The 25743-nt window shown below is 38.1% G+C and overlaps 1 protein-coding gene across 16 annotated transcripts in view; it reads right to left on the minus strand.

The window, feature by feature from the left end:
• MPDZ (multiple PDZ domain crumbs cell polarity complex component) overlaps positions 1 to 25743 on the minus strand; it is a 96595-nt gene that overhangs the window by 7956 nt on the left and 62896 nt on the right. For 11 of the 16 annotated variants that reach the window (XM_080638088.1, XM_080638076.1, XM_080638077.1 and 8 more), the window contains 17 exons: positions 25092 to 25196; positions 24836 to 24931; positions 24154 to 24331; positions 21876 to 21986; positions 14159 to 14321; positions 13352 to 13548; positions 11271 to 11362; positions 10909 to 10993; positions 10483 to 10563; positions 9992 to 10084; positions 9437 to 9511; positions 7861 to 8038; positions 5361 to 5506; positions 4949 to 5032; positions 4650 to 4843; positions 4276 to 4423; positions 435 to 521 (listed from right to left, as the gene is read on the minus strand). In XM_080638088.1, the coding sequence (XP_080494214.1) occupies positions 435 to 521; positions 4276 to 4423; positions 4650 to 4843; positions 4949 to 5032; positions 5361 to 5506; positions 7861 to 8038; positions 9437 to 9511; positions 9992 to 10084; positions 10483 to 10563; positions 10909 to 10993; positions 11271 to 11362; positions 13352 to 13548; positions 14159 to 14321; positions 21876 to 21986; positions 24154 to 24331; positions 24836 to 24931; positions 25092 to 25196 (2113 nt within the window). The remainder of the gene's footprint in view (positions 1 to 434; positions 522 to 4275; positions 4424 to 4649; positions 4844 to 4948; positions 5033 to 5360; positions 5507 to 7860; positions 8039 to 9436; positions 9512 to 9991; positions 10085 to 10482; positions 10564 to 10908; positions 10994 to 11270; positions 11363 to 13351; positions 13549 to 14158; positions 14322 to 21875; positions 21987 to 24153; positions 24332 to 24835; positions 24932 to 25091; positions 25197 to 25743) is intronic. The other 5 variants (XM_080638082.1, XM_080638079.1, XM_080638087.1 and 2 more) reach the window with 3 other exon arrangements.

The following is a 25743-nucleotide window of genomic DNA, read 5'->3' on the forward strand; positions in this document are numbered from 1 at the left end:
AGCTAAAGCTGACACAGTGAACCTCCACATATTTCTTGATCACTGTAGAGGGCTCCTTGTTTGAAACATCATTAGACCAACAGAGACTGCATGCATACAACTCTCACGAAATGCTTTGAAGGGCTGCTTTTGAGGGTCACACTATGACCCTATATTTGCACCTTCTACAACCTCACCAAAACCTTCTAGTGCAAAAGCTGGCAACAATTATCAAAGTAGGGACAGAATATAAAAGATGGATCTTTATATATCCTTATGTGTATCTCATGTTCACCCACTGCATCAGCTAAAACTAAGATTAGGCTCTTCACTCAGTTTAAACTACTTTTCTTCATCTTGGATCAGTAAGTGGAAAATCAGTCATCATAAAACCAATTCTTTTTATTTGCTTTCATATTTAACTGTTATTTCTTCCAAACTGAACAGTTACATACCTGGCTGCTCTGGGATGTTCTCCTCTCGGAGTGGAATGGACCAGCTTTTATTCTTCCGACCTCTAGTCTTACCATACCTAGTGAACACTAAAGAACCAGTCACTTATAACACATCTCCCATGTGTACAACATTAAAGACTATGACAATATTTAACTCACTTATTAGATGGTGGAAGAAGAAAAAAATACGGTCAGAGAGGAAAATAATGGGTTACCAGCCCTGCAGTGAGCTCTGACCAGACAGAGACACAGAAATGAAGTACAATGTGATATTCAATACTGAGCAGGGTACTTTTTGGATTAACCAGTATTACAATACAGACGTGAAAATTTCCCAAGACGACTAATTCTGTTACCTTCCACTTAATAGAGAGTAGTTTTGGCTTCACAACTGTAACGTCAACATATATTTTCAAGATGGCATTTTTCACGGAATAGTGAAATTGACTATTTTCACAATAAGCACTAAAACCAGTACAATACCTAAAAGCATTAATCGTTATTTCTGCTAATATGACTAAGAACATGGTATTTAAACTGGTAGTTAGTCATCTCTCTCCCAGTCTTGAAATTATCTGTTACTCTGGATCCATACTTATGTAACTAAAGAAATTTTGGGCAGGTGGTTTTCCCAACATCTATACACAGTCCACGCGGCCCTTCTGCATCTGACTCCCAGCAGGAAGCTGGCTGATATGGACTGTTTGCACATTGGAAAATCCTTCCACTGCTCTTTAAGCTTCTTATTATCACATTAAGTATTTACATCTCTGCATAAAATGCATGCCCCAGAAGAAAATCCACCCTGCAATGAAATATTTAGAAACCAAGATATTACTCTGACTTTGGAAACAGATACATTCTCACAAACAATATTTAGAAAAGTGAATTTCCAAAATAACACAAGTAGTGTCAACAGAAAGCTACCCATCCACAACACGCTCAAATACAAAAATTTCAAAGTTTTGTTGCTATTTTGCTTTCCTTTCTTTCTTCCACTGGGAAACTGTTAGTATGAACTCCTGTATCCAAATAATTCGTATTACACAAGTTTGCCTTTATTTATCATGTTTTAGATGTATTATCCTAAGAGAAGTTCATGTATTTGTCAGAAAATCCACTGTAAGAAATAGACCAATATATCAAAACCAACAGCAGGACATGTCCATCAAACAGGGTTTCCATACCTCATATCCTGTTGCTATTCTTTTAGGAGTGACACTAAAAGGTTTGTTACTAAAGTGCTCTTTACTTTTTAAATAACGTTGACTTCACTGTGTCCTGGGAAAAACCTGATCAAAGCTCAGGCAAAACCATTCTTTCCCGCTTTTATTAAACCATATGGACAACTCTTATCCAAAATGGAAAATTGAGGAAGTAGCCTACATACCTAAAACTTCCACATCCTCCCATAAAATGCAAACCCACAAATGAGATTTTAAAGTTATAATGTGTCAAAGTGGGAGGTAATACTTTCCAACAGAACTCGTGAATACATCCGTTCACATTTAGTTTTATTACAGTTTACTCCCTATTTCTGAAATCTCCCATTTGATGCATCCTTAAGATAAATGAGGGGGAAAAAATGACCAACTTTTCATGTTTTATAGATACTTAAAAACAAACACTGTAAGAACAAGCAGAATTCTCAGCCTGACAACACATTTGAGTGGTCTCATGCTACTTAAAATATATTAGGATTTTCCAAATATTATAAATAATTTTGTAGCAAAATACATTTAAGTTCATTCAAGACAGTTCACTCCCACGATCTTACGCTCATGAATGAAACAGAAAACTGATACCTGAAATAAAAATGGGAAATACCCACATGTGAGTGATTGTGCTTTATTCTATTTATATTATGAGAATAAAACAGAATCATTAAGAGTAATATATCTGAGATTTTTTAAAGACTCATTCCTTAGAGCTAGGGCAATTAATTACAAGTAGCATTGAATGGCATGAAATATTTAATACATGAATATAAGGATGACAGGTAGGAACTAAGAATCTTCAATTATATAGTTCAAAATGAGTGCCAAAATTAAACTTTCCAGATACATGTCAAAAAAGGCATTTTAATTTAGAAGAAATGCAAAAGTGAAGCGTATGAAGAAGAAAGACACTGTCCTTAGATAAAATAAAGTATCAGGTAAGAATGGAAAAAGACCATTACTCCAGAAGAGCCTATTAACAAGTTCACTGTCAGAACAGAGACCTGGCATTCTCACGGGCTAATGCTGAAAATATGGAAGAATTGCTCCTACCTCCCCTTTCTACTCCCCTTTCCCCCCAAAAAAAAGGTCGAAGAACTGTTCCAGATCTAGAAAACTATATCTTTGAATGCTGAGCGCAAAGAATCGTGATTGTGTGTCCATGTAATCCAAGAGTCAGCCATGAGTAGTGGCTGTTATTTTTTTTCCAGTGGAATGGTGTCCTGGGTTCAGCAGTAGCAGTAATTTTTTCTACTTCTTAGTAGCTGGTGCAGTGCTGTGTTTTTGACTTTCGGCCTGGGAACAGAGCTGATAACACCAATGTTTTTAGTTACTGCTCAAATGTTTAGCCTGACCAAGGACTTTGTGAGTCTCATGCCTGCCAGGGAGGAGGGGAAGCCAGGAGGAAGCAGAGACAGGACACCTGACCCAAACTAGCCAAAGAGGTATTCCATACCACAGCACGTCATGCCCAGGATGTAGAACTGAGAGTTCCTGGAAGGGCTGGATCACTGCTGGGTGGGGGAGTTATCGGGCGGTGGGTAGTGAGGTGTTGTATTCTCTTCCCTTGTTATTTCTTTTATCATTATTATTGGTGGCAGCAGTAGTGATTTGTGTTACACCTTAGTTACTAAACTGTTCTTATCTCAACCCGTGGGAGTTGCATTCTTTCGATTCTCCTCCCCGTCCCTCAAGGAGCGGGGAGAAGAAAGGGTCGGGGGGGAAGTGGACTGCGTGGTTCTAATTTATGGCCTGGGCTTAAACCACAACAAATGGTTTTGTATTGGAAAATGCTGACTCAATGGAATCCTTACCATGCAACAGGAATGATTCAAAACCCTGGATGGAAATAGATGAGCTAGCTGACCAGCTGGACTTCCTGCCAGGAAACGTATATCATAGAATCATAGAATAGTTAGGGTTGGAAAGGACCTTAAGATCATCTAGTTCCAACCCCCTGCCATGGGCAGGGACACCCCCCACTAAACCATGCCACCCAAGGCCTCACCCAACCTGATTTCTAAATAGCAGGAGGACATCTGAAACACAAAATTTATTGCGAACAGAAGATCTGGTTCCAAGAGCTGCAGACAGGAATTTATACTTAAACTACCTTTGTGAGAAAGCAGCTTCTTATACTAGATGTTTTGATCACTGGAAAACGTATTATATTATTTAATGGATGCAAGGTGACCTCTAGATGTCCAAAAAAAAAAAAAAAGATTAACATTGTCAACTATCAAAGTAATCACTCTTTGGCACAGATACTGTGATGCATTTTCCATCATTAAAGTCAGCTCTGTGTATCTTTCTGAAAATGTGAGACAGTTAACCAGCTATCAGTTTGTTGGAAAAAATACAGGCTAGGTTTTAGGTTGTTCTAGGTACTCGTCTTCTGTTGTCTTATAAACATATAACATTTTACACCACCACTACTTCCATTTTCATCAGGCAAAGTATCAAAATCTTAATGCTTTAGACTACAGGAAGCTTAAATTTGGATCCACAGGTGATTCTCACTGATGTTTCAATAGCAATCTGAACTCAGTCTGAACAAGACTAAAGCTTTCAAAATATCTGGATAACAATTCTTCACTTTTCTCCACTTTCTCTTTTCCCAATACCTTTAGCAAAGCTGCAACAGCCTCCTGGTTAGCATTTCGAACATCTTCTCCATTCACTGTCAGTATCTGGTCTCCTTGCATCAATCTTCCATCTGTATCTGCTATTCCTCCTTTGACGATATCTGACACAAACACCCCTGTATCATTTCTGCAAATACACACATGGAGTTCACATTACAGCATTGTTTCAGGTCTATTTTTATGTCTCAATTTTCTATTGAGTAATGTTGCACTAGTTCCAGTAGAATGGCTAAATAGCTTAAGCACAAAAATTACAGATATGGCCTTCAAGCCCACAGGATATAAGCGCCTTGCTGAGTATGCTGAGCATACCCAGCAAGTTCCAGATATTGACTCTCCAGGTACATTCATACCTTTTCCCAACAATACTCAGCCCAAGGCCTTTGCCAGGCTTCTTTTGGAGCTCTATATTGAGTACATCATACATGTCTTCCTCCTTGTACTGGGCCTCGTCTCTGTATACAGTCAGACGAACTTTTTGGGGAGTCTGTCGGAGGACATTTATTGCTTCATCATGTGTGGCATTCCTGAGGTCAATTCCATTCACCTGCAAGGAAAACACACAATCACAAAGTGTGCAGGACCTTTCAGCAGACAAACAGAAGATGTCTAGCTAGCAAATGATAGTAAGTGATCAAAGAAATCACCACACCTCTAATATCTGATCCCCAGCCCACAGTCTCCCATCTTTAGATGCTGCTCCTTCTTCATATACTTCATGGATTATAATGGCTCCCTGTGAATGCATAAAACAAAAATAAAATGCCTGTTCAAAAAACATGCCCCTACTTTGAACTAAGAGCAACTGAAAATTCCTACTATAATACATCAGTGATAAACAAAACAGTCAGATGTATGATAAACAGATCACCAAAATATTAAAGAAGGTCAGTTATTCTTTCAATTTTTAAAGTCCTTTCCCTCTCTTCCACCCCCCAACTGGTATTTTTGGTACCTTTCTATAAATGCTAGAGAAACAGATGAAGAAAAAATCTCTTTTATCAGACATTTTAATTTCTTTATTGTTATTTCACTTCAGTGACAAATATATTTTTACAACCAACCAGCAAAGTGTCTGCTCCTCCAACAATGCTCAGACCAAGACCAGTCCGCCCTTTGGAGATATCGATGGTTGTTTCACATCCAGGAATGATGGGACAAGTAGCTGGGTCAGAGACTAATGTGGCTGGAGTTGACGATCTGCTTGTGTCTGAAACAATTAAACATCCTCGTTACAGTAAGATGGCTTGGTATTAGAAAAGTGACTTTAAACCGGCATTTTGAAAGCCCATTGACAGCTATACAGCAAGAGCTGAATAGACGACCTACAAAGAATGATGGTGCCAGCTCTCTGCTCCCCTCAGACAAGCACTGCCCTGTAGTTTTAGTCACAACCGTCTAATTTTTATATCACCAAGTACCTAGATCAGTGTCTGGATAGCCAAAAGAAGCTAGTGTACACAACAGATTCTATTTAGGACACAACTTAAATTAATCACCTATACTAGCAACTATGCAATGCAGACCAGAGATAAATGAGGTACATAATATGTATTAAACACATGAACTCAGGGATGTCAACCCTGCACTTTTGTCTTATGTTAAGTCAAGGTCCACCTAACTAAATATTTCATCTCAGACAATGAGACGAATAACGAAGATTGTTAAGTATGAATCAAACGTAGTGATATTTCACAAATCCATGGTCAAGTCAAACGCTTTATACAATCACTATTTAGTGACATTCAAAAAGAACTTTTAACTGATACATCTTTTGGAAGCTGTAAGTTTTGTAGTGCAAATATTTATTCTCATAGTACAAGTATTTATGGCATCCTTATGTAGCAATTAATCTGTAAATTTAGTATCTCTGGTCTGTCACAAATGTGTCTTTGCTTTAGCATTGCAGTCAGTTCTGTACCCTTCACAGAAAAAAAAAAAAGAAAAAAAAAGCTAAAAATAATAGGAAGGGATATTGTGTTGCAACTAAAGGAAAGAATCAGCAATTGAAATGTCTGGGATATTCAGATTATCTCTGTTACTTATGTCCCCTGTGCTTGAAAGAAACACCAAAATTACTTTTTTTCCAAAAGGTAGAAACAGGTATCTAAATCCTTTTGAGGCACTTTAAAAGGCACTAATTAAAAGAAGGTGCACTGAAACTCAGAAAGGACTTTATCATTCAAGTATATGGCTTTATGTTAGACAAATACTTGGGTATCATGTGAGCAATGGGTCCTGCAGGAAAAGTAAGCCTCAAAACTAAGAGTCTTGGCCTCTGAAGGGGACCAGAAGGCCAGTTAAGACTCTTTAAGGATAAAGCTTCTGTTCAAGTATAGAACAGGTTACTCTACTGCTCTGTTACGCAAGTTCTTTGCGTGTATGATGACTTCATGCTAAGTTCGAGCTAAGTAGGGGAGTCAAGGCTAAAGTATAGTAATTCTGTCCAGAACACATAAAATGCATATGAAATACATGAACTGAAGAACTGGACTGGAGTCTTGGTATGAAAAATGGACCTCACCTAGACAGCTGCACCAGTACTGAGCCAAAAACTGCCTACATAGCGCTACTGGAAAAATCAAAGTGAGGTAGTAGAAATCAGACCAACAGGGAAAAATTCACTAGAGATGAGTTGCTTATTTACAAGGAGGCTGTTAAGAGAAAAGAAGGTGCAATGGCAGCAAAAAGGTGGGCCTGGTAAAAGAAAGCAGGAGAATAAATTATAAAATCAGGTGGACAACAAAGAGGAGGGAGATCTTCCAACAGTTGGGTTGTGGATGCCTGTAAATAGTAGTGAAGCCAAACTGCAATCACAAATCCCCAAGATGCTGGCGGGAGCACTGCCAAAATCTCCATCAGGTCTTTATCCCTAAGACTTGCTATAGCAGGCTAGAGATGGAAGGGATAGACTTGGACAAAGCAATAGATTTTACCCCAAAACTAAACGCAAAAGAGAAGACAACAGAATTATTATTTACTAGGTCTCCTGCGGATTCTTTATAGTAGTCTAACCGCATATCTATACTACCGCTTTTAATAAGTAATAGAAAGACGACTTAATAATACTTGCAGTGATGTACATATAAACTGTGATATGTGCACAATTAAGTTATTATTAGCTTCTTAGTAGTGTGGTGCTTAACCGATAGCTATCATCAATCAGACACATCTCGACTCTCCATTCTAGAGGGAGTCAAACGTGAAGAGTTATAACTGGCAAGACAGTCTCAATCATTCCCCTGTTCTAGGAAAGATGACTTTTCTCCCTCAGTAAAAGGAATGTCTCCCACTTAGACAGCCATGACAGAGGCATCTGCTGTGCAGCCTTTGTGAGGGAGGAGGAAATTCCCCATTCTCCTGCCTCTGCAACAGGCCAGTGAGAAAACAAGAGGCAGATCTTTGGTGTGGAGCCTCACTGCTTTGTTTAGATGGATCTGTAATTCAAAAGTACTAGAAAATGCAACTCAAAACTCAGCTGAGAGTATGCTAAAAGAGAGAACTTGTTTACAGGCTGCGTGTTTATTTTTATGTCACAAGACAGACACATAGGGAGAACCTTACTTTTCATGGCTTCTGGTTCTGGTGAGCTGGAAGAGGGAAGACTTGATGGTGGCTTCGTACTCCTCCTCTCTGCTGGGGCAGTACTGGGAGGAACTGGTGCTGCAGTCAGGCTATCTGTCTCCACTGAGTTGATTGTAAGCCTCACCATGGTTTTGGATGTCTTCAGCAGATTAATAAACTGAAGGACAAAGAGAAAAGCTGGTGAAGAGTGTAACTGCACTGCTCATTTATAAAACGAAACACAGCAGAAGAATTGTTCTGCAGACTGGAGCTACAGGTCACAATCCTGCAGGTTTTCTTGGTAATGACCAAGACAAATATCGATTTTTTTTTTAAGAAACAGCAATAGAGAGAACTGTGAGCCAGTTAGCTGATGTTAATCAACTAGCTCCCACGAAACTTCACCAAACTACCCCAGATACAATGTGTCAGTCTTCAGATGGCTTCTTTGGACAAAATACTATGTTTATAGCAACTATTAGAAAAATTGGGGTGCCCAGTTCTGATCCCACAGAATTCAATGCCAAAACATCTACTGATTAAAATAAAGGTGCTACTGCCATCCTAGCTCCTTAATCAGACGCAGAGCTGGAAGAAAAATCTAAAAATATTACCCGAACTATGGGAGGGAGAGAAGGAACTAGGGTGTAACACCAAATCTAGGTTAAAGGGATACTGAAAAACCTCTAAAATCAACTACCATCTCACAGAAAAGACACCAAATCCTCCTGAGATTTTACATTTCAGTAGAAGTATTTTCAGAAATTACCTACTTAGTCTTTCTGTCTCATCTCTTAAAGCCTACCTACTTCCCTGAGACAACTTCACTATCTCTTACTCACTCCTTCTGAGATAGCAGTGCATCCAAGAGTAAGATGGATGCTCTCCTAATTCCCCTTTTAACAAATAGCAAGTAATCTTCCCAAGCCGAAAGAATCACTTTTCTTTGTAGCAAGGCAGATGCTAGCAAAATGCTCTCCTTGATTCATAGAGAACTCAAACTGAGTGTGTAGAGATAGAAGTTAGAAATAATCTTGTTATTTAGGAAAGGAGACTGTTTTCTCCAAAGGGCTGAAATACCAGGCCTGGAATACAATGAAGCCATTATTACAGACATTCCCGACATATAAGCACAGTTCATGACCTGTTTACCACTGATGCAACTCATCCATGTAAATTTACAGGTATTAATTTTTCCTGGTTCTAATACCTTCGAAGTTGCACAGCTATGAAAAATCATTATTGAGCAATAGTTCACGGCTCTTCTCTCACAACTAAGTGCCTCTCAGTCACCAGACATGAACCACAGGGAAAACAAAAATCACAACTGTAGCATAGAGATAGACAATTCATGTAGTGCATTAATGTAAAATAGCAGCTGAGCTTCAAATTCAGGCTTTAGCTAATTCTGCAGTAGTTTCCTTATCCAGATAATGCCTGTAGATCTTTGTTTTCTCATCCAGGTTTGAAAATTAACAGAGTATAGCCACGAAAACCTCAGTCTTTGTTTAAGACACAGTCACCTCCTACATTAAGTGGTGTGATTTCTGCAACATTCCTGACAGTTCAGAAGCACCTTTTCTACTGGATATCCCACAACAATTTCATCATCTACTGCCAGGATCTGATCTCCAACTTTGATTCGTCCATCCTGGAAAAAAACATAGAATGAAAACTTTGAATTCTGGATGCTACTTCAAAAGACAGGCTGAGAAAGTTGGGGCTGTTCAGCCTGGAGAAGAGAAGGCTGCGTGGAGACCTCATAGCAACCTCCAGTATCTGAAGGGGGCCTACAGGGATGCTGGGGATGGGCTCTTCATTAGAGACTGTAGTGACAGGACAAGGGGTAATGGGTTAAAACTTACACAGGGGAAGTTTAGATTAGATATAAGGAAGAAATTCTTTACTGTAAGGGTGGTGAGGCACTGCAATGGGTTGCCCAGGGAGGTTGTGAATGCTCCATCCTTGGCGGTGTTCAAGGCCAGGTTGGATGAGGCCTTGGGTGGCATAGTTTAGTGTGAGGTGTCCCTGCCCATCGCAGGGGGGTTGGAACTAGATGATCTCAAGGTCCTTTCCAACACTAACTATCCTATGATTCTATTCTTTATTTGGATTTCAAATGTCCTCACACCTTTGCTGCTGCACCATGATCTGTTAAACTCTTAATAACTACTCCATGAATTGTGTCTTCCTCGCTAATGGCAATTCCAAAGCCTCCTTGATCCTGGGGCAAACAGAAAAAAGCAAATGGTTAGGTACTGCATTTATCAAAATATAAGAACACACTCACTAAATAATCTGCCAATTCATTTACTTTGAACAGCGATAGCAATGATTTTACCTAAGGCACCACCACCAGCTGCTTAATAAAAGGTTTGCAAATAGGACAAGTGGTGACTTCTTCATAAACACAGAGCAACCCACAAATTTATGTGAATTTAAAGAGACTCATGAGGTTGCCAAAGTCATTATGTCAGGAAAACTTTGGGGTTCATTCACAAAAGACCTCTAGAAATCTCTTCTGACTTCCAGTAAGTTTGCTTGCCATAAGAAAGTCCATTACAAAAAAGTAAGCTAGTGCACAGAAATATGGCTGATGTAAATTTAATTTTCAGCACATACCTTAGGGAGTTCCACATACTGAATGTTTTTACAAGAACTGAAGTCAGAACAAGGACTGGAGTTTGCAGCAGTGATATCAATCTAGTAGAAAATGAAAACGTAACTGTGAGCAACAATATTCAATATTTTCCATCAAAATAAAGTCGCACACAAACATTTAAAGTGGGTCTGGTTATTTTCTGGATTCATTTAAACTGCTACAACTGTATTCATGGAAACACTAGATTCACGTCATAGTTTAGACCAATATAAAATAGAACAGAATTGAGCACAGCTGTACTAAATTTAGCAGGTTTACTAAAACCTCATTTGTTTTTTCTATTGGATTTCTTTTTATTTTGTAGCATTTGCCAAGCAAACAGGGAATCCCCTATCCAGAACAATGTTAATATCTTAGTCAATGAGAAAAACAAAAATTTACTTTACCTCTGGAAGAGTCCCTGAGGTATACTGTGAAGCCTCTACCGACTTTGCAGGGCAAACAGCCATCTGATTTACTGCATCTTTATTTCTACAATAGATTCAGTTAAGAAATGTAGTGAGAATGTTGTAACACAGCACCATATTTCTTAGAACAAGTTTAAATCTAGTGCTTTCCTTTATTTCTGGCACTCACATTGCAAATATCAAAACCAGAAAACACAAGACACATTTAACAACTACCAAGAACTGGGTTCAAAAGCATATCTACCTTAACCAAAATGAAAACTAACCCAGAAACACTCTGTGCAGAATTTGAGCATATTAAAAAAGAAACCTTTTTAGCCAGATCTTTAACCAGAACTTACCTGATAAAGATTATTTTTACTTTAGATGGTGCACATTTGATTATTGAGGAAGCATTCTGATGAGTCCTTCCATAGAGTATTTGCCCATTTATCTACATAAAGAAAGGTAGCAATTATTTCCCCAAATATTCTAATTCCCTTATTTTTTTAAGCTTTAAAAAAATCTATTATCCCACACCATTGACTAAAGAAGCAATTATATTGAAATAGCAAAGTATATTGTGTCCAGTTTTCACTCCCTTCTTCCAGTATAAAATTCCTTACAGTTTGATTTCAGACTAACACTGTCACAGTGCTAAAAATGCCATTCTCTGAGTTATACTGGGTTGACTTGGCATATCATCTATTTCCACTTGCCATTGATCACCTCATGACTGATGTAGTGGTAAAGCAGGGCCATGGGAAATTCTAATGCTAACAAATAAATGGATCACTTATACCCAGCAATGAGGTATTATTTACCAAGTCTCAGCTCTGAGCTAGGCACTTTATACAGAGGAGTCTGAACACTTGTGCACTTACAATGTGAAGGTCTGACATGACAATCATTGTCTTCATTTGACAGAGTAGACTCATTGAAACCCCTTGAAGCTCAGATATGATTCAAGGTATCAGTGTGAATTTGCAGACTAAGGCAAATTCACTTACATTTTTTTAAGTTGCATTTCTTAGAAATGGAAAACTACAGTGCAGAATTCCACTCTAGGAAAGCGGAAAAGATTAGAAAAGGACAGTTTGGACCTACACAAAGGGAAAATAATGCAACACGTACTCAGTTAGTACTAACAGAAGCAAAGTAGTGGCAAACAGTGAGCAACAGATGCCAGACACTGAACTGAGGGTCGAAGCTGTGTCCACCAGGCACAGTCACAGGGATATTGAGTCTTGTGATTTACACTGAAGGTGACAATCCAGTGTTTGACATGGGCTTGTGAAGAACCAGGTAAGGCTGTCAGCTGGCTGATGGAGCATGGCCTACCACACCTGAAGGACAGCTACTTGAGAACATAAGGAGCAAGCCCAGGTGTCTCCTCTCACAGGAGGTTGAGACAATCTCTTGGCATCAGGTTTACAGCGTGGACAGTTAGCAAGAAATCACATGAGAGCAGATTCAGACAGACATGTTTCAGTGGGTCCAGAGGATACTCAGTATCTGCAACATCAAGGTTTAAAAAAAAAAACCCCATATCCATTTAACTGATTCAAGAGAACCATCTAACAGGTAACATTGGACCCTGCAGCTATTAGGTCCCTCCATGAGACTGGGTCCACAGCACCACAAATCCCTTATTTTCACTCCTAGTCTGCAACTGCCAACTTACATTGTTTACACTCTCCGTGTCTTCCTCAAGTTTTGCTCAGTCTCATCACTGCCTCCCTGTACCATCTTCCCAGCACAACCTCTAACACCTCCACGCATAGTTTTGAAGTTATGCAGCGCACTTCTGTGAGGGTAGTGTTACCTACTGTTACCAGAAAGCATCAGAAAAGCTATAGCAGAGAATACACCTGCAACTATCATCAGCTGAACTGTGGTAATATAAAAATGGACGTTATGCTCGTATACATATTTGGAATGCACTTTCAGTGGTTATGTCTGTCCATAAAGCCACTAGTAAACAGTTCCGAAGTGTCATGAGATAAAAGCCCATAATGCAGATGGATCTGTTCCTGTTTCTACAATTTAAATTCCACTGTATATGTTACACAATATGAAAATATTCTGACATCATCATACTTCAAGTAGAGAGAGAAGTAATCAGAAAGTCTGGAACACTCCACAGATGGATGGACTAATGGAATTTTAATTATTTTCCATGGTCTGCAATATATTGCCTTCTATACCTCTCCATAACACAGAAACTGCTGTCATCCCTCATTTTTCTCCATTTTAAAAGCACACACATTAGTACTACTATAACCAACTGCAACTATCTGGCAAACAATGGAATGAAAATCTGGTAGCATTGTGATGTCAACTTGGATAACTTGGGGATTTCAAAGCCCACTCAGAGACATCCACCCTGCAGCAAGAATCAAATATTTTAAGTTGGATTTCAGTAGAAATTGCAAAAACTCACCTCTAGTAACTCATCTGCAATCTGTAACCTGCCATCTTTGCCAGCTGCTCCATTTGGATCAATTCCCACTATAAAGACACTCATCCTGGATCGGTCTTTGTTACCAGCAAGACTAAGTCCCAGACCTGTTCTTCCTTTTTCCAGTTCAATCATGTGTAGCTCCCCAGGCAGACTTCCATAGCGCTGCACAATCTTTTCTAAATGTAAAAGTGTGGGCAGCAGAAGTTGGATTTACATTGGAGAGGTTCACAAGTCATCTACAGAGTCAAGATCAGTGTCCAGTGGGCAGTATCTGATAGAAGAATACCAAACTAGGCGAGAAAATTTCAAGTGCACACCACACTCTCTTTTAAGCTAAGCCTTAGGTAACTTATAACAATACTCCTAGTTCCTTGTTTTCCTTCTAACTTCAGAAAAGATTAAAACCTCCCTTAAAAAAATAAATTAAAAAAAATGCAATAATCTTCCCTCCAGTAACAATTTCAGGTAACAAAAGTTATCACACCAATTACTGTCATCAGTTACCTAAAGTACACTGAAAATCTTCAAGGAGTCCTACAAGTGAAACAGTGAATTTGGACCATTAAGGAAAACAGAGATAGGAATGCAATGAAGACAAACAAATTAGTTTTGTATTTCATTATGTGCATCTGACCAAGCACAGCTGAAAGCTGACAGGCACACTTAACACCCAAAACAGAAAACACATGAAAATGAAGTAGCTCAAACTGGATCCCCCCGTATCTTCTGCTACAGTGCTATTTCAACACTGAATATTTCAAACATTGTCATATAGGATAAACTTACTCCAGCTGTAACCGAACTCATCCTTCTTTTCCCCATCCTCTGAGACTCTGCTAGAAGATGACTGTGTGACATCACAGCTCATTCCTGAAAATGTTGAAGGTGGGGGCATAGGCAAGTTACACAGTGAAGTCTTTTCTGGATCTAAATCAGACTGACCAAATACCTGTGGAAAATAAGAAAAACACAGAGACTAAGCAGATGCAGACTCTGTGTAGGGCAAACCAGTATACAAAAATGTTGAATGGCAATGACTATGGCTTTGAAGTTTAAATACCAAGCAGCTGGAATTCTAAATTAGTAATACAGCACAGAAAGGCTGCAAGAGATCAAAGATGGAAACAAACACCAGGCAAGGCAAGAGATAACATCACTCCAAAATGTATTTAGAAGCAAACAGACCTCACAATAAAGCCCAATTCAGTAAAGTTTTATGTGCCACTTTCCATTTCACAAAAAATCTCTAATGAAGACTCAATTTTTTTTAATGCCATATCTGTAAGAGACTTCTACTTAATTTTATTTTTAAAATCTACTGCACATAATTTCTTTCTATCATATGCTTTGGAAGCCAAATAGGAGGAAAGGGAAAGGAAACAAAGAACTTGGTGCTTTCAAAAAATGTCCTCAGAAAAAAAAAAAACACAAAAAAAACCCTGGCATATTAAGTGAAAGGACAATTTAAAAATAAAAGGAACAGACAATATCTGGACCTTTTCAGTCTTATTTACTGGTTTCCTATAAGCTGCATGAGGGAGATCAAACAAAGGAGGATACAGATTAAATCACAAAGGAGAAAAATACTTTTAGTCTTCATGCATGTGGCCTATTCATATTCACGAAAAGTTTAAAATTGTTACTACATGACTACTGCAATATAATGGTTAAACGCCCAAATCCAGAATTTGGCAAGCCTCCATTCAAGTCAGTTTCCCTGAGGAATATGAATCTGATTAGAGATCTGGCTAAGGGTTTGTAATTTATATCATTATGGCTTGCTCAGAGTAAGCATGTAGTATGAAACTTGTATCTGAGTATCATCATTCTGAAGCCTATGCATACTCAAGAGACCAAGAGATTTTGATACTTGGCAGATCAGCAGCTGATGTAAAAACCAAAGACTTCAGTTGAAAACAAAGTATTTTTCCAACACTAGGATTTTCAGGTGTTGCCCCAGCTTCATAAGCCTGTTCTCATCATTTCAGCTTTCATTACCTCCATTAGCTTAAGTCTGAACATACGGTGTTTCTGGGTACTGAAAACACTGAGACTTCTTCACCAGAGGCAACAGTGAAATGGATAACAACATACACCTTGGGAAACTCCAATCTGCTTTAAATTAAAGGCATTGAAAAAACCCAGAAAGTTACCAATTTAGTCATACCAAAATTTAAGGAAGGTCCATTTCTCAAGGAAAATGAGTTACCTTCATTCTCTGTATACTTGAAAGATTTAAAGAAAACGAAAATGCCCTATTTCTGTTCCTTCTTTCTGCTTCTGCTTGGGAAAAAAAAAAAAAAATTCTTTTCATAGAATCATAGAATGGTTTGGTTTGGAAAGGACCTTAAGATCATCCAGTTCCAACCCCCCCACCATGGGCAGGGATACCTCACTCTAGACCATGTCACCAAAGGCTCTGTCCAACCCCATCTCAAACACTGCCAGGGATGGAGAATTCACCACTGAATTCAGGAACTTGTTCTAGGAGCTTAACTAAGAAGTTATTAAATGTCAAAAGTGTGGTAAGTTTTGCTGAGATGATACCTTGCATCACCAAAATTCATGTAGGCATTATTTACAGTTTATGCGGGTTATACTCTAAAACATGCTAATCATTACAGGGCAGAGATAAACCCAACTAAAGCACCAAAAATCTAGCAAAGACATTGTTACCCATCAGAATAAGAGCTGGGTGGAAACAGTAACATTCACAGCAATTTTTCATAATCAAAAATTCATGTATCCACCATGGAGAGAATTGGGTGACAGACCTCCACCTCAAGAAGGGCTGAAGTGGAGAGCAGTTCTAGAAACACAGATTTTTCAGACTGCTTCCTGGAGTTTTAACTAGAAATCTACATTACATACATTAAAAAATGAGGAAATAGAGGGTGAGAGCAGAACAGATCAGCAGACCTAACAGTAGTCTCTGTGTTATAAAACAAAAATTAATATACCACTTTAGCAGTACTCTTGGTAAATGACAGTGCCTAAGAACTTTGCAAAATCAAAGAAAACATGACCAAAAAAAGGAACAAAAAATTGCTGTCAAGAACCTCTGGAAGATCTATAACATGTGGATCTATGGCTGACAGATTAGCATTTATGAACTGCAACCACCACAATCTGACAATAAAATGTTTCCTTCTGTACCTCTCTGCAAGCATACACAAATCTGAACACATCTGACATCCAAGGAAATGCTGAGACCACAGTAAAAGCAAGGCTTCTTTGAGAGAAGCGTAAAAAGGGTGTTGCAATAGCATTTGGGTGGAGGGGACCATGTCTTGCATCCAGAATACAGCCTGCCACACATGCACCATCAGCAGCAGAGGCTGTTCCCAACAATTTGCACACACATAAGACTTTTGCTCCCTGAATCGGGCCACACATGAAAAATCTAAAATGCTTTAACTCATGAAATACTTTCAGTGTGCAACGGCACAGTATTTCATTTAAAATGCAAAGCACCAGACAGTGCATGAACCCATTTGGCTACCAGGGTTACTGATCACAGCCAAGCAAGTACCAGAAATGTGGAGCAGTATCATTTTCAACAAAGGAGGCACACACAGAGGAAGAAACGTATCACAGGCCATGTACAAATGTACAGCACACATACGATAGGACCCACTCACTGGAATCAAGACAAACCTTGAATGGTGTGGGAACAAAAGGGTTAGTTGGGGAACAACGGAAGGTAACCCTAATTGGATTCGATACCTCCTACAGTAACAGAAAACAGTAATCCACGTTACAGCACCTTTGGCAATACACAGCATTATTAATGAATAACTCATTATGGATTCATTTTACTAACTGCCACAACTTTATTAACTCCATTTGTAAATGGACGAAAGCATTTTAGGGGTTACTAAGGACCCTGATTCAGCACTTTCTTACTGTACATGAACCTTAGCTCAGCAGACGCAGACAGAGACAACAAAATACCATTCTTAATATTAAAAAAGGAATTATGCAGAATCTTCAAAAACATTGTTTTCTCTACAAATATGTGCCATTTTTTTCAGAAATATTTTTGAAAATATAGAAAGTACAAGCCATCATTTACGTTATACTTCTACTTCTGTTCCTCAGAACTGTAGCAAGCACAAAGAGATTTCAAAAATACACATACAATTATACACCACATACCATAAATGCTTGTTATACATTCAACGTATTTGACAACATGAGAAAACAGACAAAGGGCACACTCCCAAGATGTACAACCAGCTAGGAATTATTTTATTAATTCAGAAATGCATGCACATAAGAATTAAGCTTTTATTTATTACTGTGTTAGAGGTTAAGTCTGTTCCCAGTATGAGTAACATGCAGTAAGCACTAACCACAGGAAAGAAACAAAAAAAATTCTTTCATATTTCCAAAGTTGTCAGCATCCTGTTTATAGCGCATTAAAATAATTCTAAAGAAGCAGAGGAAAAATATTTTCAGCATCACAAAATGAAAGCTGCCGGTGTTGTTTGGGGATTTTTTTTTTTTTTCTAATGCAAAACCAAAAAGAGGTATCAAACCTGGAAAGTCCTAACCACATGAAAAGAAAATGAAGTACGCAGGAGCAAAACACCTCACGCTGATGAGAGAGTTACACTTAGGTAGATATCTTACATAAACCACAGGGTCTAATTTTGTAATTGAGAACCTACCCCTTTGGTAGCTCTGATTATATCAGATTTAGTAGTTATGATTAATGGAGCTGGCATTTTTTTTAACTTCTTCAAAACTTTCTATGTGCATGTGTGTCTGTGGCTTTTTAATTCACGACACAGAAATTACACTCTCATCAGCACAGTATCTCACCCAAAGTGGTATAAAAGAATTTAAATGCAGACATACTAATGGCAAAGAAGCACACATATAATGTTTGGTGAGTCAAAGGCAGACAGTGCGTCATCATCCAACCTTGTTAGTGTTGAACTGAGAAGAATCAGCAAACGGGTTAGTGCTGCTGAAGACAGCTGGCCTACAGAAGAGACTGTTCTGCGGGAAAGGCAGGGAAGGGTTCTAAAAGGTAAACATAATAGAAACTAAACAAAAACATTTTTACATTTTTACATGAATCCTTACTGACTCATAAACCAAAACATAATTAGTTAGCTGTTTGTGCTATCCAAAGTCTGCTTTCTGTACTTTGCTACAAACATGAGAAGGTAAGCAAAACTGTATTTGTTCAGTGTTTTCATGAGCTATGTTTAGAAGACCATAAATGAAAAGCCTTCTCCTAACTGTTCCAGCCTACAAAGTGCATAAAGCGTGGAATTCAGCAGCATAAACAATAAAAAAATTACTTGCTAATATTTGATATTTGTACCGTTTTGTCCAAGCATCTCAGTGTATGGGATACTCTTATACATTAGTTAATTACAAAGTCGTGGTTTTCCCAATTAGAATAAACACAATTCTTTGTAATAATGCAGTAATTTAGTTTTATTTTGAAAGCCACTGATTAATTCTCATTATTTGATTTACCTCCTGTGGTAACACACTCACTGTCTCACAAAAGAGAAGGTTTAGCAATATTAGGCATGTCTAAACAGACTTCCCATTTAATGACAAGTTTTACAGATCACTTATTGTGTCTGCATGCATCTATAATTTTCTGAATTTATAATTTAATGAGACTAAATTCTCTAGTCTTCTCCCAGACTAAATAGATGAAGACAATACAAGGAACTTCCTTATTATTATTTAACACAAAATTAATTTTCATATTTAGACAAAACTAAAGGATTTTAAAATAATTAAAGTATTAATATTCCTTATGCAGCTTTTGTTCTGTATTCTATTTTGAGATCAGAACCTGTTTAATAAAGAGGGAACAGCTCTGATTTTTGCATAATATTTTGGAAATACTGTTCAATGAATACTTAAAAGTAATTTCTACACTAGGTGTATCCATCTGGCAATTAACCAAATGTTGTAGGGCTCTAAGTTTAACTTAGAGCTTTCTAACTTTCCAGCTTTCTGCTGGAAAATAAGAAGTATAGTAAATGGAAAGGAATGTGAAAGGTTTGCAGTATCAACTGATATGTTTATATTAAAGTAATCCAGATAGATGCTGCTGTTTAAAAGTTATTTTAAAGCATTTTGTTTTCTTAAATGCTCCTAAAAATAGAAAATGTATCCTTAAACATTTATTCTGAAATATCATTTAAAAAAAAAAAAAAAAAAAAAGAAGAGTAATGCAATTTGGTAAGAACATATGTCTTGGTTCTACCGTATTTTCATCAATCAGAAAGTAGAGCTGTGTGTGAGTGGTTGCTCAGAGAAGTGGTGGGTGCACCATCCCTGGAGACATTCAAGGCCAGACTGGATGTGGCCCTGGGCAACCTGATCTACTTGAAGACATCCCTGCTCATTGCAGGGCGGTTGGACTAGATGACCTTTGAAGGTCCTTTCCAACCCAAACTATTCTATGATTCAATGAACAAGGTTTCTTCACTGGCAAGTCAAAGTTAACAGGCAGTTTCCCTACAAGATTTTCTGTTTACCCATGTGATTCACATTAGATTTTTAATTTTATAAAGGGAAGTTTAGGAAAAGTAATTTTCCAGTGTGTTGATCCTACTATATTACATTTGTCATCTGCATAAAATTTTAAACTGCATCTTGGTAAAAATTTATGCAACTAAAATAACCATCACAAACATTTTGTACATAACCAGTGAAATCCTGGTAAAGAGAAAACAAAAGATCAGCCACAGTAATTCAAAATCTTGCCTTTTGTATTTCATCATGATGGTATAGCACCTAAAATACTACTGCTAGCTCAAATTCTAATGCTTGAAACAGCATTGTTATTAATGTGCTATTAATGAACCAACTACCATGCGAAAAAAAACCACAGAGCAAGGTTCAGCACACTTTCTTAAAACATCTAGGACAGGAAAAGCAAATGCTACAATGCTATTTCTCCTGTTACTGGGTTGTTGGGTTTTTGTGTTGTTTTGGGTTTTTTCAAAACAAACCCTAAAATAACAGGATTTATTTTATATTTCTTATTTTTTTATTTAACTGACTTTTGTTCAGCATTTTAATACGTCCAGGATGCTGAAGTATCACAAACTAGGTAGCATTTCTTATAGCACAGTGCTGTAACCCTACAAATTACCTGGGACCATAACCATTGTGATAGATTAATTCTTACTCAGAAATAAGCAGAGCAGCATCAGTATGAAATACAGATTTGATGGATAACTTCCTGCCAGAATAACTATCAACTAGCTTTTCACAGCTTATTTGCATTATTTGGGCATTATTCTGGAGTACACATAGGATCTCTTTATCAACTACAGAAGCCTAAATGAAAAAAAAAAGGGAAAGAAACTGACTGGTTAGCAACACATCACTTGAAATTGACTGCCTTGCTAAATACATGGTGTTACCATATTAAATATAGCTACAGTGTGCAGGCAGCTAGCTATCTGGGTCACTGCACATGAATAAAGGCAGGAAATTCCCTTGTAAGATCTTATTATAAAGTACAGATGCAGGTTTCATAAGATGAAGACAATAAATATAATGCTATTTACAAAGACCACAAAGCAACACATATGTACAGTGAGATCATTTGCTATGTTCCTGCTTACAGAGAAATAAGGGTTTGTCAATAAACAGCCAAGAAATAACCTACAAACTTAACAATTGACAAATAATGAGAACACAGAACTATAATTAAAAATAGCAAAGGAGCATTGTCTAAAAAGACGTAAGTTGTGATAAAGTAATGGAATCATTCCCATCCCAAACTGGCCTGAACATTGAGCAGTGGCAATTTTGTTCACATCACAGCAAATGCAAAAGCTTTACTTTAGCAGCTCAAGCATCAACAACCAACATTCATTAGAGCTTTTCATGCAACTTTACCTTAGACGACTGACGATAAAAGGGGTTAGTAGTTTTCTGCCCACAGTGAGCAGAAGCTGAAGAAGGGCTACAAAGAGACTCTGGCTGGAGAACAAGAGTTATGAGACAACTAGTAAATAAACATGCAGCTTACACAGACTCTACAATGAGGAAGTTTAGTTTCTAGTGATGCAAGCAACTTATATTAAAACTCAGTAGCTTTTGTCTGCAATGTCCATGCAGTTTAGTGACGGAAAACTTTCATGTATTTCTAGGTCCTTTCATTAATGTCCAATGAATTTTTTTAACAGGTGCTGTATTTCTGCATGCGTTCCTCAGACATGCTGTCAATCTCTAAGAGTTCGGTTTATTAGACTCCTACTCTGCCCCCCAACAAATTATCTTTCTTGAGGCTTTTCAAAATAGTTTGAGGACGGCGTGCTGGAGGGCAATTCCAAATCCAAATCGATTTCATTCTAAATGGAAATAATACTTAAATCAAATATTTGTTCCTACAATGGCTGAGATGGAACTTTAAGGATTAAATATCCCATTCCCAAATACCACCACCTTGAACACTGTTTTATCTACTACTATGTATAACATCTCTTTTCATATTCTTTATGCTTACCCTTGGTTTGCTTATAATGCTCTGTACCATAAAGACTACAGGATTGCCTGCCTTCCGTATGGCTTCCACAGCTTGTTCATGGCTGGCATCTCTGAGATCAATTCCATCCACCTGTAATTGGAAGGCCTCATCTTAAAATTGCAAAAAGCTACAAGAATCATGAGTGAGCTTTGTGTTTTGGTTAGGGAACTTTGACTAAAACCTAAGCCCAAACCTTTGCTACTGGTGCAAAGGTTTCTAATGACTTAGCCTGAGGTCCCTCACACACAAGTTTGAGATTTCTAAGAGCACTGAAAGGACACCAAACAAATAGTCTCCATGGTTTTAAAACCAGGATGTCAATGTTCTTGGTTCAGGCTCCATATGTTTTCCCACAAGCAACATAATAGAAGAGATATGATAATGTGATAAAGAAAGAGGAAATAAGATAATGTGAAGAAAGTGGTAGCGTTTGCCAAATATTGCTTCCTGTAAATCCTATCTTGGAATAAGCTTCTTCTCAGGACTTTATGAGATTTACAAACTGAAAATTGTTAGGTGCTGGAGAATCTTTCATTATGGGGTATGATGTCAGTACATTGTACTTTTTTTCCCCTTTTTTCTTTTTTCTTTTTTTTTCCTTTTTTCTTTTTTTTTTTTTTTTCTCCCAAACACCGTAAGACAAGTTTAGCTACTAAACTCATTCCACAGAAGGTAAGCTTTCAGGTCAGCTGAAAAGCTTTCTCTCTTCTAGAAGAAAGGATTTACAAAGGATGATGAAAAATTTTTGATTGGTTGCTTTCCTTCATTCCTTTGTATGCATGGATGTGTAAAACAGTTTGCCTTGCGATCCAGGTAAGAACTATGTTATGGTGAGGGTAGCATCAGTAAAGCATTCTTATAGTGGCCATAATGAAAGCTAGAAGCTAACATAGAAAAGCTATTTGTTAGTGGCAATTCTTGAACACAAAGTTATAGAATAAGGATTACCCCTACCTTTGAAATTGTTTAACTCTACATTAAACTTGACCATCCAATGTAAATAAAAAGAGCACAAAACCAATCTGAGAGAGAAAATTCTAAACCTACAAGGAACTGAAAAATTACACTAAGGCACTCTGACACCCCATGAGTGAAATACTGTATGCACTAGTACAGAAAAGCTTTGATATGCCACAACTTGAGAAACTGAAATAATCCATTCAGAAACAATCATAGTAACAAAGTATTAGTTACGTAATTTCACTCACTGACTCCAACTTCTGCAAGCACCATTGTCAGAGACAACATGCATTTATAAAAATCCAGGTATACACCTATAAGTAATGTTTTTTAAATTTTTATCAAGAAAATTCCACCTCCCAACTTGTCATACACTGGAAACTCTTCCACCCTACTGCAGAAAGTCCCATCTATATTAAGGTACTATTTCAAGTTTGTTTATAAAGATCTTGTGGCAGAGAGCAAACTGAAGTTTAAGTATCACCATGTAAAGCCAGCCCACTCTCAGCTAGGGGAAGAATCACCATGTCCATCACGCTGCTTGTTATGTTCTTACTGACAGACAATCAGCTAAGGACATCAGGCAGGGTGTAGAGGAGAGTGCACTTCCTAATGGCATTACACTGGAGTTGAGGTAATGTCTGACTTATGATAATCATCACAGGAAAGACACACCCTTTTCAGTATATTCATTCTTCAAATCTTTAAACAAGAAAGCACAACTGGCTGCATCAACACGGGACAGGCTAAGCCGAAGAGAAATCTAGATAAATTCCTCCATGTGACACCACTGGCTACCCTGTCCTTAGGCATGGACACAACGCTCTTAACTTTCTCTGTACCAAATCCAGCTTTCATCATGTAAGCAGGAAAAAACCTCTCTCGCCCTTAATTCCTGCACAAGATGCACAAGAATTATGTGATCTGAGTAAGATTAGGAAACAAGCTTGGCATTTATTTGCATGATTTGCTATTCACTAGCCAATATGCAAACGTAAAACCTTTTAGCCTCACCAAACTTAACCTTTTTCCTACACATGCTGGTTTGAAAACAGGCAGGTAGAACTGCTGGCTTTGTAGCCTCCCATATGTTTGCTCACAGAGTCCATCATCTATGTTTTAGGTTGTATATTCAACTTGAAGCTGTCTGCACACAAACATCAGCAGATGGTACTACATACACTCTGTATGGCTCAAGAGGTGCCAGCTGGAGCAATTACACAGCTGTTGGCCCAAGACCACCTCAGCGGCTCCTGAGATGCCAGGGTATTGCAAGCAGAAGGCACTCGGCTGGTACCTCCACAATCCGATCTCCGGTTTTTAGCGTCCCATTTTTGCCGGCTGGGCTGTCTTCCAGGATATGTTTGATAAATATCCCTCTCATCACTTCTCCATTACTCAGGCGGCTCCCCATTCCTCGTCCTCCAACAATGCTGATTCCCAGTGACTTGCTAGGCTCTCTCCAGAGTTCAACCCTGTTGTGACAAAATAAGGACCAAAATAAATGAAAATCTGCTGTGATTATGACAAAGCTGCACAATAGAGACACCTGGATTTGCACAATAGCTTAAAAAAAAAAAAAAAAAATCAGAAACAGCTCCTCCTTGGAAAGTTGGTTCGCTTTCTTTTTTTAAGTGAGAGTTATCTACTGGATTGCTCAGAAAGTCTGCAATTGTGTCTGCTGTTTACTTTATTTTGGATTCTAATCAAAACTTTTAATACTTCTCTCTGTCTCTTCTTACTGGCTCCCAGAGAGTCGGTCTATAAAAACAGATTACTAAAGTAAGCAAGAAACTGCAAGATTGCAGCAATTAAGCCCAATGGCAGTAAAAATCAGCAGTGAATTACTCCTGCAATGCACAACATACATAAGTGCAGCAATTCTGTTGTTTTCTTATTCATCTTAAAATATATCACAGGATTCAATTTTTTTTCATTTCAGATGAAATTTTATACAGTGCAACTAGATCTGCACTTACTTTCTGGGCTGGTTCCAGTTACTGAAAGCCGCATTTTGAAGTTCACTTTCTTCTCCCTCCCCCTCTTCACGTTCTGGAAGCTCTGGGAGTTCCCTGCTGATGAATAGGAACAGCTTTTTATTGTAATGGCTGCTGGTCTGAAGAAAATTCTCCATCTTTCAGCTCTTCTAAAATAAAACTTATCTTCCTAAATTGTGCGAAGTGTACAGAAAGTGCTACATCTGAGAGTTCTATGCCAGAAAACAATAAGCCTCACCTAACAGTATGTGAAGACAAAAGCTCAAGTGGCACAGTTCCCTCTGTTTGTTGTTCCAAACTGGGCATGTACTCGTCCAAATTTTCTGCTGGCACATATGTAATACTGCAATAAAATGGGACATGGTTAAAGTAGTACAAGGACTGCTGGTCCTACCTTTGGTGTGTGTGAGGAATGAGGAAGCCACTCAAGACTACTTCGTGGAGTCATTGACTTCAAAGTCACAGTGCTGGTACGTTGGGAATAAGTAGTTTGCATGAATCCTTTGTGACTTTGCAACAAATACGCATTTACGGTCAAATTAGGTAGCTGAACAGCACATAATTTTCTGAGGGTGGGCCATTCCATTTTAAGTAAAATGGTGTTTGAACAATGACAAGAGTGTAATAGAGACAATCCAGCTTCAATCAAAACAGATTCCTCGTGCAAAAAAGACAAACACTGATGATCTGTGAAATGTGAGGCACCATTACCATCCTAAATGCTGGCTGAAAATGCTTCTTGAAGTCAGCTGGCAGAAGGTTTTGTGCTTTCCTGGGCAGTTTTGTATCTATTTTAGGTTTCTGTGCTTTTGGTGAAAAGTATTGCCTGGGTCTGGACTTATAAATGTGTTACAGCACACCACCTGTGCTGCAGGGAGCAATTCCCTGAT

The sequence above is a fragment of the Psittacula echo genome (genome assembly GCF_963264785.1).
Source record: "Psittacula echo genome assembly, chromosome: Z".
Classification (NCBI taxonomy): Eukaryota; Metazoa; Chordata; class Aves; order Psittaciformes; family Psittacidae; genus Psittacula; species Psittacula echo.